An 11,079-nucleotide genomic window follows, 5' to 3' on the forward strand; every position below is an offset into this window, starting at 1 on the left:
CCTCGCCGAGCCCGGAGCGGGGCAGCCCCAGCCCCGCCTCAGCGCGCCCTTGCGAGGGAGAAACCGGAGCTTCGGACCAAACAGGGGGCTCTGGGGTGTTCCGGGTGCTGAGGGGGCCTGGTGGGATCCCCCGCATCGCTCGCGGAGCTGGCCGGCGGTTTCCCTCCCGCCGTAACCGCAGGCCTGCTGGGCCGCAGCCAGCCCGGCCCCGGTGCTGGGCTGCGGCTGGTGGTTCCCCCGTCCCTGCTCCCGGTGTAGGGGGTCAGCACGGCCCCGGCCCTGTCCCCAGTCCCCAGGGGTCGTGTGCTGCTGGGTGGGTACAGCCAAGGTAGCCGGGAGTAAAATGGGCAGGTTGAGGTACTGGGGCAAGGGGTAGTTTAACAATTACAACTTGAATCTGTCAGAAGGTGCCTTACGTCCTGGCGCAGAGACCTCCCTTTCCCAAAAGGATGAAATAAAGATGCACAACTGTACTTATATTTATTAAAAATACTGACCTATCAGTAGCAACTTCCAAGTAGCAGAGGTGTGCCTTCTCCGAACCCCTCTGCGGGCTTCCCGTGACACATAACGCACCCCCCGACACATGCACGCACACTCCTCTGTCCGGTATCATCCCAGTGCCTTTCACCCTTGCACTCAACTGCCCGAAGGACGGATCCTGGCACTGCCTGATGTGGTGCTGAGCACTGCAGAGCACGTCTGGGAGCGGCGGGCTGCATCTTTACGTGGGAATAAAAGCTGCGTGCGTGGGGTTTACGTTGAAAAGTGGCGTGTAGAGCAGGAGGGCTTGGCCTGCCGGCTTCCCCGCTCTCTTTACACATCTTTGCATTTCTGAAAAGCGTTTTTACAAGTTTGTTATCATTGCAGTAAATCTGCAGGTGTTTGCTTTCAGGGTGTGAGCAGGTTGGCATGGAAAGGCAAAGCTTTCTTCAGTCCTTGACCTGAGACAAATAACAAAATGGGTCACAGAGCAGTCCTTTCCCCCTGGGACGGATACCTGGCTCGCTGTCAGGCCGACCTGAGTCACTCTGCTGAACACGAAGGGTGCGAATAACACGATGCAGTGCAGTGTCTGCCTTCCCTAAAGGTCTTTGGCCTCACACGCTGACGAAGGTGATGGTGATGTGTGCGTACGTGGGTCTGGGGATCCGAGGGAGCCTTTCAAGCAGCACCGTCCGTACTCATCATCTTCATCCCAATCTCGCTGCCCTGCCATGTGCTGCTGATAACTCCTCAGGATGAAAGCTGGCTCTGTCTGCCTCTTCCATTTCACAGCACTAACGCTCCTGACATCCAGACCATCTTTGGTATGAATCTGTCTTATCACAGCCCGAGGAGATACAGCCATAGGGCTCTCCTCAGAGTGGGGGTTATTTTTACCTCTCCTCAGAGTCCCCTGGACTTCAAGTAAAGCATCTGAACTATAAAAGGACAGTGTTGACAATTGTCTTGGGACATCTCAATTTATAGAGACTCCTGCGATCCTGAAGTGCAGGTCTGTGCGTGGGGTCACTCACTGGTGTCCATAGATGCTTTTTATAAATGTTCATGGGACTAAAACTGCTTGCTCCTTGGGATCCTCAGCTTTTCCAGAGGAGGCAGGGCATGGAGGCACATATAGGAATATAGAGCTGTAGTGATGTATATACTGTGCCTGTTCAAGCGCATCATTCCAACCTTTCTACAAATCAGCTCTGCGTTATCCTAGAGACAGAACAGGTCTCCAAAGTGAAGCGTGGCTGGCTGTTACCCTGAGGGTGCTTCAAAGGCTGGATTTCACAGCCCTCACATTTTTCTCTAGTTCTCTCTGTCATTTTCCATTGCTCTCTTTCTGTCTGCCTCTTTGCAGGAGTCTCTTTGGTTTTAATTTACAGTGTCATTCCTGTCTGCACAGAAGCTGGAGGCTCAAATACAATGCTGTACCCTGCATATAGGAGTGGGAGTGCAGCCTCATGGCTTGCCAGGGCAGGAATATCACAGCTACCAGGGCCCCCAGTCTCTGCTGTGGATTTCCTCTGCAAGTTTGGGCAGGTCCTCCGCCTCTCCTCTGCTTGGTTCCTCTCTGCCACAGCACGTTCTTCTGCAGGAGCCAATGCCACGCTGGTAGCAAGGGCAAACGTGACCCTGGAGTGAGTGTGCAGCAAGCAACGTCCTTTCTCACCCTGCACCATGGTCCTTTTGCAGGTTAAAACACAAACAGTACATTAATGATGTGAGATGCCCAGATTTTCCCTAATGGAAGCTGTAGAAATACCACAGACAGAAGCTAAAATCTAATCTTGCATCTATAAACAGCTTATGCTGCTTTTTACGAGCATTTGAATCAAGCAGTGGGAATTGAAAGCAGCTGTTACTCAGTCACTGCACAGAAACGAGCAAGTGGCAGCTGAAGTCAACCACATCGGAGCAAAACGCCTTCGATTTCTAGTCAAAGTCACGGAGCAAGGACGTTGGAATAAGGAACAAATCAAAGCAAAGTGTTTTCTGCTCCCAGGTGCTCTGCTGATGGGAGGGCTGAGTTATCCGTCATGAATTATTCACCACTTCTAATGATGTTATGATGATTTTTTTGCAGGTAGGAAGAGGGAGAGAGCCACCAACTTGCATCATACAGCCTCCAGACAGCTTCTGGCTGCAAACACGCTGTCTGCCTGGAGAGGAACCACCCAGGGAGCCCTGTTCTGGCTGGGCTCCATCCCAGGCAGGACACTACCCGCACCCCAGGGACCCACCACCCTGTGCCATGAGGGTGACGGTGGAACTCGGCCCAGAAATACCCGTTGTTCCCCCATTTTCCTTCCCCCTTGCTGATTCATCAGGATTCAACTTCCTGAAATCCACCTTCAAAACTAGATTTTTGGACCTATCAATGATCTAGACAAAAAAAATGTTTTCAATGTTTTCTGTGATGTTTTTGGTTTTTTAAAGGACCTCTGGCCTTTTCCAGCTGGGACAGGCAGCGTGTTGATGAAGGGGAGGTGCCTGCTGGTCTCTCCCGTGACAGGGACGGTGGCAGGGCCAGGCAGGTCCCTCTTTGCTCCACGGTGCTGTTCAGCCTGGACCTGGAGAAAATGCTCATGGGGCAGCATGTTGTAGGATGGTTTACAGGTCTGAGAAAGGGCTGGTCTTAGGGCAGAGAGGAGGTGAAGACCCCTCCAAGAACAGGGGGTCTGACGTAACCTGTCCCTTATGCTCACTTTGCTTCAGGCCTGCCTGCCTCTGTCAGCAAGACGTGGCCCAGCTCCTGGCCCCTCACTGAGGGTGGGGTGATGAACAGAGACCCTCGCCCCCAGGTCTGAACTCCTCTCTCACATCTAGCAGTCATAAAACTTGCCTTTTTCCCCTCTCTGTGGGAACATCCCGCTATCTCTGATAGCTGGTGGAGACCGAGGGGTCTCCTCCATCTACTGCTTCAATGAATAGTCCAAAACCAAAGCAGAGATACTGTTTAAGGGAGGAAGGAATGAAATTTAATGAGCCAAAAGTCAAAACCTGAAAAGAATAACTTAAGGTTGAAAACCAAGTTGCAGATGTCTCGTTGTATACCAAGGCTTAGTCACACACACACGGGGAGGCCAACTCTTCATGGTGGTTCATGTGAAACATCTCTGTAGATGTGCAACGTCCAGGGAGGAAGGGACATGGATGGAGGCATCTCGCTCTTCGTGTGCTCAGGTGAGTTCAAACATCTCTGAGAGCCTGGGAGACAAGGGTGAGAGGGCTTAAGGCAATCAGTCTTTGAGATGAGAGTGCTCCTCAGACGAACCCAAAATATCAATAGCTGTAATTCCACACCATTACATGCAAATAGTTTTGCGTAGAATTAAATCTCCCACCTAACCACCTATATTGCTGAGCAGGAACTGGAGAGAAATGGATTAAAAACAAGATAAAAAAAAGATGCTAAACATTCAGAGTTCAGACTTCTGTCTGTATCCGTTTTAACATCCCGTTGTTTAAAAAGATTTGTAGAGGGGAAAAAAAGATATTTTAAATATTAAAGTTGTGTATTTAGAAGTATCTAAAGGTTGTGGGGTTTTCTTTTTTTTTTTTTTTTTTTTTTTCAGCTGAGGAGAGAAGAAATGTTTAAGAAAAGATAACAAAACCATAAGAAACTGACAGGGGAGACCGGGGCCAGCTCTTAGTAATTTGGATTTTCTTCTAAAGAGAATAGATTTTTGGACAGATAGTTCATCCTGGAAGAAACCTATTTCTCTGTTTTCCTCAGGCACACTTAGAGGAACACAAAAAGCTAACCAAGCTTCAGTGGTACATTTTCCACATTCTTTCTAATGTTAATGACAATGTTGATATTTCCTAGTTCAGAAATTTCCTTGCTAAGTACTCAGTATTTTCTTAGCATTAGGTCATTCACTGCTGCAGGTTTTAAAAAATTTATTTCCACCGACTGCTGTTTGATGAGCACCTGAGCTCCTGGTGTGTTAGAAAATGTATTGCCATAAACCACACCAACCTCTTCCCTTCCAAGCAGAGAATCAACACGATTCATGATCGACAGTCACAGGATTGATGCTGTCCCAGTAAATTTTAAATGGGATGAGTTACAAATGAGGTTCGTTATGGGGAACACAGCTTTTTTGGGCTTGCAGAGCTGGGATTATTCCTGGGCCACTAGTCCCCTGCAGGCTTGCTTGTGGGGTTTGGGGTTTGGGTCCTGTTCCCCTGGCTGTTATATGCAGGATTTCCCATTTTGGACTAAGCAGCAGGACACCCTGATAAACTCACCTGAAGTTTCTTCTTTCAGCCAGACATGATGTGCTTGACAAAAGCTGAGGAGAAAATGGGAAATGAGAGCGTGAGAGGTCAAACCATGCTGTGAGCTGTGGTGGGGCGGGCAGAGAGGCAGCAGGGGGTACCCCCAGCCTGGGGCACCCCAGGGACAAAGGGGACATGCTCTGCCAGGACTGAGATTTCTCCTTCTGTTCCCACCTTTCACACGCCGTCCCAAACCTGGTTAGAGTGATACCAAACCCCTCCTGGAGATGAGCCGGTACCACTATCCCCAGTTTTCTGAGGCCGAGGGAAATGGGTACCCTCTTTTCCTCAATGCTCTCCAATTTTAGGGGTTTCCAGATTTAACCACCCCCTATGCCAGATTTTCACCCTCTTGAAGCTGTGAGCGATCTGGGTCTCCAAATGTTCCCAATTAGCCTCTGCTGTGAAAGATGCTGGCTTTGTTTATTTTTAATAGCTTACAACAAAACAGTGCCAAAACTGGGGATAAAACAGTCCCGAAACCCTCGGAAACATGCTGTCTTCAGCTGCTTTTACTGGAAGTCACTGGCACAACCGCATTGTTCCCACCCCAGCTGACATGTCTCACAGCTCTCCTCAGAGAGGCTTTGGAGGGTGGTCCACACCTCCCTCTCAGCTATCACCAATGTCCTCACAGAGGACACATTTTGCACCCTAAGACAAGACAACCTTGTCTGGGATGGCCCCGATGGACATCTCTCACTCCTACCTTCATAGTTGATACAGCCGTTGGCATCTTCTTGCCCTTGCATGAGCTGCTCCACTTCACTTTCTGTCATCTTCTCACCTGGAAGAGGAGGATGGAGAGGTGAGGGGAAGGGTTCTCAGCCCACCAGGACCTTCCTGTCCTTTTTCCAGAGTGTAAAGCCACCAGAGGAAGGCAAAGGGGATTAAAAAGGAGCTGTGTGCCACTGGGGAATAATGGTGGGAGATTGTGGAGTGCGGACCAAGCCACAGTAGTTGTCTGATAATTGAGGATTTTATGAACTGTCTATCTCACCTGGATCATGCACAAAGCCTGTGGCATAAGATGGAAACAGCCACAGATCCAGGAGACATTCGCTCCTACAAAAGCCTACAAGCCACAGAATACAAAAGGTCTTTCCAATGTGTGAGATGACCTGAGCCATTTGCCCAGAAAGACCTGAGGGGTGGCCTGTGTCCTGCTTCCCGCCCCAGGGCCAGCCCGTACCCAGCGTGACCAGCACATGGCGCAGCTCAGCCCCCATCACCATGCCGTTGCCCTCCTTGTCGAAGACGCGCAGCCCTTCCACAAAGTCCTCGAAGGTGCCCTGCTCCTTGTTGCGGGTGAAGTGCTGCAGGATGGGGAGGAAGGTCTCAAAGTCCAGCATCTTTGTGTTCATTTCTGGAAAGGGGAGGAGGAGATGGAGTCAGAGATTAATTTTACTGCACTGAAGTCAACCTCTGAGGACTGACCTACTCAACCTTCCTGGTGTCATTTCCATCGGAGTACAGGGGAGAAACCCCACCAAGTGATGGGATTATTAGTATATTACACTGGAGATGGGAAGATCCATATGAGGAGTAAAGTGTTAACATCTGGGGACTGCAACAGACTGCTGATGTCAGCCAAAAATTAAAACCAGCAAGTATGTCCTCTGTCACCAGGGCAATGCGGCTGCACTGGGACTGGTCAGGTTACACCAGTCTGCACCAGCTCAGGATACGGTCTTCTAAGCTTCAGTTGTCACCATCCCCAGCTGAGGACAGCCTATCCTTTATGTCAGCTGTGGTATAGGGAGGGGGAGTGAAGGAATTTTGCAGGAATGAAGCCTCTGCATCATTTCCTTCCCAAATTCCTTCATCTTACAGGGCTGTTCCTACAGGGGACGTAATCCTTCACTTGCTGCCGGGGAGCACAGGGATTGCTTGTCCCACCCTGTCCCCGCTGCCCCAGTTTGTTGTCACCTTCTTGTTTGGGCTTGCCCAGCACCTTCAGGACCTCTGCGTTGGTGGGGTTGTGGCCGAGCGCCCGTAGGACGTCCCCACACTGCATGTAGGTGATCTGCATGGCTCCCGTGGGCGTCCGGTCAAACAGGCTGAAGGCTTCTTTGAACTCTGCAGGGAAGAAGAGCTCAGATGTCCCTTGCCGTGCCAGCCTCACTTCCCACCCCACCGAAGGAAGTCCTGCCTGGCAGGCAGGGAAGGGATGGACACATGTGTGGCGGGTACCCCCAGCACCCCTCGCTGCTGCCCAGGGCCGGCAGCCCTGTGCTAGTTTGAGCAACGAGCAGCTGAAGCTTGCCAGACTCCTTCAACGAGTCGCTCAGGTTTTTGAGCAGGTTTTGCCACCCGTGTGGAGCTGGCCGGGTGACCTGCTGGGATTCCTGCACCACCTTGTGCTGGCAGCACCAGCTGCAGGTGCAGGCTGCTGTCTCTGTGACAGAATGACCCCTTCGCTCTTCCCCTTTTCGACTCAGGATTCCTGGGGACCCCACGACCCTCCTGCTGCACCCCCATGACACCTGCAACACCCCATCTGCTCTGCTGGCATCCCCCAGCCCCAGCCCGGCAGACACAGCGCGGTGTTGCTCGTGTCTGGGGAAGGGTGACCAGGTCCACCCGAACCTTGCCGACCACATGTCATGCCAGCCCTGCATAGAAGGACACGGGAGATTCATTTCCAAGCTCATTCCCATAAATTATCATGCCACTGAGTGTTACATTTTACCTGGAGGCAGGAGGCCTAAATTAGGAACAATTAAGGATTGCTTTCCTTCTGTGTACGATGCTTTTCAGCTTCCTGACCTGCTGCTGGATTCTCTCTTTAGTCCCAGTGTTGGCTACATGGATAGCCATGCACCTGCGCTGCTGAGAGCCTGGTCTCTGCCTTTCGTTTCAACCCAGAAGATCTTTCCTACAGCAGGTTCCTCACTGGTGTTGAGGTGCAAAATGTGGGAAACCAGTCCTCCAGCAAACAGCCCCCACAAGTCTTTACCTTCCTTCTTGCAGGCAAGTCAAGGACCTCGAGGCTCTATGCCGGCAGCGAGATGGTGGTTTTCCTGCAGCAGATCCTCCACACACTTCTGGATTTCATCCTGCTGCCTCCAGGCCAGCGAGTCCACCTAAGCAAGCAAGACTGGCCCAAGTTAATCAGCCTTTCCAGCCTCCCTGCGTGAGCACTCAGAGCTGTTTCTTGTCCACAGAACTAATGAATTCCAGGTTCTGGTCCATCTTCTTCATGATGCCCAGCAATAGTTCACGCACAGCAGAGCTGCTGCTCCTCCTGCTGTTGGGTGGGATGAGATGGCTGCAGTCTCCATGCAGCGATGCAGACGATAGTCTGGTAGGCAGTTTGGTGGGAATCCTTGCCCAGGGTTTTGGATTTGCTCCATTTTGTACTTGGCACCTTCATATCTTCTGCCAAGCCTCACCATCCTGTAGGCCTGTCCACAGTCCCCCCAGCACCTCGGGGTGCTGCTGTTATCCTGCTTGGCCTCCCAGTGGCTCCATTTCTGCAGGTGGGATCCCTCCATCTCGGGGGGGATCCAGAGAAGGACATGACCTCCTGCCAGTCCCTGGGCCAAGAGGCACCGCTACGAGGGTGCTCAGTGGTATCCACTCCCAACTACCTGGAGCACATCACATGCTCTGGGACGTCGCTGCAGGTTCAATCCAGATATTTTCATATTTTAACTTGCTCACATTTCCGCTGTCTCTCTTTTCTCATTTCAGAAGCTGGTTTGGGGGCCGAGCCTATAGGATACTGGGTCTCCTCCTCCCAGTACTCTCACCAGGATCTGCCCTGGGATCTTGTCCCTTCCCTAGTCTGCACAGAGGTATTAAAACTGGCCATGGAGAGATGAGAAATCCCAACCTCGGCACAGCGCCCCTGTCCCTGCATCACCAGAAGCTGCTCCTCCCACACAAATCCCAGACTTTGAACCAAGCTGCATCTCTCACCATGAATGGAAAAATACCTTTTCCCTGCCAGGCTCTGAAGCTGGGATTATCCTCTTTGACTGGGGCACCTTCAGCGCAGAGCAAGGAGCCAGGCTCCATTCATTGCTCCCGACTGCGTTGCAGTCCCAGCTAAACCCCTGTGCTGGCTCCCCCTCACCTCCAGCACCGCTCCCATCTCCATCTCCTGCCTCCTCCCTTCCCACCAGCATCTTCCCCATCTCCTTACCAGCCTGATACTGGTCAGGGAAACGACTTTCTGATTTCATATGGCCCTTCTACCTTCTGGGAAACCTCATGAGCCCATCCTGGAGGATGAGCAGCGTGCTGGGGGCAAATGGGGTACTTGGACCCTGCTGGGTTTTCCCCCAGGAGGGGATTTGATGTGTGGGGCCTCATGTCTGCCGTGAAAAACTACTTGGAAAAAGAACTCACTCTCTCTATTGCCATTTCTGGGAGTAGGTGACATCTGCACTTACCTTCGATCTGCTCTGCAGTGAATTCAATCTGTTGGGAGAAGAGGACAGAGCGGGACATGAGTGCTGTGTTACTGCTGGGGTAACGAAGGGGCTCTCCCCTGCATTTGAACATCTCCCTCCCCAGGCTCCGCAGTCCGCTCGGGGCGGGGGCCGTGTCCATGCCGTGTCCGGCCGGGCCGTGCCCGGGAGCGCTCCTGCCCTCGCTGCGGAGCTGAGATCCCTACGGAAAGCAGAGCCGGCAGCGGGCAAGGGGCGGGCAGGCAGCGGGGATGCTTGGACCAGTCTGTGCTGGTGAAAGGGATGTTATTTCAAGGCTTGATCCCTAGTTCAAGTGATTAAACAGCCTCCGTGCTGAACCTGCTATTAACAACTCTCCTGCCACAGCTCTGGCTTAAAAATGTAACTAAACCCTGGAGAATGAGGGAAAAGGTGAGCACCCGCTGTAGAAACTTGGATAGAAGATGCTCTCACATGAACGAGACAAGACAGGCGGCAAAATACTTTAGGATGGAGACGGTGGGTGGCAGAAAAATGTTTTAACACTGCCGGGGCCCCGACCCGGTGTCTCAGCCAGGAGCCATGGGGCGTTTGACTCTGCAGCTGGAGCTCTGGGCAGCAGCGTCCCGGAGCGAGTGCGAAGCAGTTTCCTTGAGTGAATGCTGTGCAGGGCTGGGTGGGGGAAGATTGAAACATCCCCCCAGCGAGAAGAGCATCACTCCCAGCCCTCTGCATCAATGCAAACTGATAATTTTCCCCTCCCAACCCTGTCCTTCATCCTGGCTAATGCTGTTTGCATGGTGCATTGCACCGCCCGTGCCTGGCAGATGACAGGCACGAAGGCAGCCGGTGATGTCTTCATTCCTCACTCACCTTCACGCTCTTGGGATCGAAGGCAGGCTCTCTGGGTGGCTCCGGGGCTGGAGCCAGTTTGGCTGCTTCCTTTTTCGGGTCGGGTTTCTTGAGTGGCATCGTGCTGGGTCTTTGCAAAGGTGCAGGGATGAGTTCTGCCGCCCAGTGAAGCAACCGAACGGAGGGATGAAAGGCGAAGTCTGCTCTTTCCCTTATATACAGAGCCCTGTCCTCACCCGGAGGGGCAGGCCAGCTGCTGGAGCAACTGTTACTTACTATAAAAGGAAGAAAACTCAAACGAGAGGGGCCCCAACTTGACAATTGCCCATTGTCATCAGCTCCTGGCGCAGCAAAGCCACCAGCCGCCCCTCCCCAGCCGCAAAAGGGGGGACGTCTCCCCCTCCAGCACCTGCACCGGGTGGGCTGCGTGGGGGCTGCTTCCTAAATGATCATTGGAAACCTAAACGTGAACGGCCCCGGGTGCCTGGCAAGAAAATAGCAACACAAGGGCTGATAAACCTGCCGTGATACCCACGGGAAAAGCGCGTCTGTTTTTAGGCAGGCCTGCAAGGGCGAACGCTGCAGAGCCCCTTTTAAGACCAGGATTTATGAAGTACTACTTCAAAGGAGCCCAGTCCTCTCTGAACAATCCCCCTGGCCTCATGCTCAGGGTCTGTTTTGCCCCAGTCTCTCCCCAGGGCTGAGTTTGTGCCCTGGAAAAGGCCACGCTGCAGGGAAGAAGCTGTGCTCACCTCCTTCACGATGGTTAATGAGAGTAATGCGAATGATGGCTAAAGCCAGGCATTTAATTCATCAGCTCAGGGCCTCTCACAGCCCTGCACCACTCGTCCCATCCATCCCCAAATCCTGTGGGGCAGAGCAGGCGATGGGCTCTCCTTTCGGCTCCTCTCCAGGCGCTGGGCAGGCTCCCAGCTCCGCTGGGAGATGCTCCTGCTCTCACCCTCCTCTCCCAACTGTTTGAAAGATCCACAGAAGAGGCAGAAGAAGTCATCGAGGTTCAGCATCCCAGAAAATAGAGCTCAAGGGTTAC

General features: G+C 52.5%; 1 protein-coding gene and 1 long non-coding RNA gene across 3 annotated transcripts; one reads left to right on the forward strand and one right to left on the reverse strand.

Moving 5' to 3' along the window:
• Window positions 1-2,344: 2,344 nt before the first annotated feature.
• LOC113489244 lies at window positions 2,345-2,912 on the forward strand. Its single transcript, XR_003400016.1, has 2 exons — window positions 2,345-2,497; window positions 2,579-2,912. It is a non-coding gene; the product is annotated as an uncharacterized LOC113489244 (long non-coding RNA).
• A 538-nt stretch (window positions 2,913-3,450) lies between these two features.
• LOC113489241 (myosin light chain, embryonic) lies at window positions 3,451-10,324 on the reverse strand. Of its 2 annotated transcripts, XM_026864811.1 has the most exons (7): window positions 10,050-10,324; window positions 9,180-9,207; window positions 6,709-6,858; window positions 5,972-6,145; window positions 5,489-5,566; window positions 4,750-4,793; window positions 3,451-3,702 (listed from the first exon to the last, which is right to left on the reverse strand). In XM_026864811.1, the coding sequence occupies exons 1-6, from the start codon at window positions 10,146-10,148 to the stop codon at window positions 4,765-4,767; spliced, it is 558 nt and encodes a 185-aa protein (XP_026720612.1). In that variant the 5' UTR covers window positions 10,149-10,324; the 3' UTR covers window positions 3,451-3,702; window positions 4,750-4,764. The 2 variants fall into 2 exon arrangements, with proteins under 2 accessions (XP_026720612.1, XP_026720611.1); XM_026864810.1 differs by lacking the exon at window positions 10,050-10,324 and having other exon boundaries at window positions 9,180-9,389.
• Window positions 10,325-11,079: the final 755 nt, after the last annotated feature.

Source organism: Athene cunicularia (assembly GCF_003259725.1).
Source record: "Athene cunicularia isolate RWA chromosome 27 unlocalized genomic scaffold, athCun1 chr27_part1, whole genome shotgun sequence".
In the NCBI taxonomy this organism is placed as follows: domain Eukaryota; kingdom Metazoa; phylum Chordata; class Aves; order Strigiformes; family Strigidae; genus Athene; species Athene cunicularia.

Coding starts and splice junctions, on each gene's coding strand:
- LOC113489241 (XM_026864810.1), bottom strand. CDS start 9,339: ATGGACACGGCCCCCGCCCCGAGCGGACTGCGGAGCCTGGGGAGGGAG. Junction 6,146..6,708: donor GGGCAAGCCCAAACAAGAAG/GTGACAACAAAC, acceptor TCCCCTTTCCAG/AAATGAACACAAAGATGCTG. Junction 5,567..5,971: donor CCATGTGCTGGTCACGCTGG/GTACGGGCTGGC, acceptor CTCCTCTTCCAG/GTGAGAAGATGACAGAAAGT.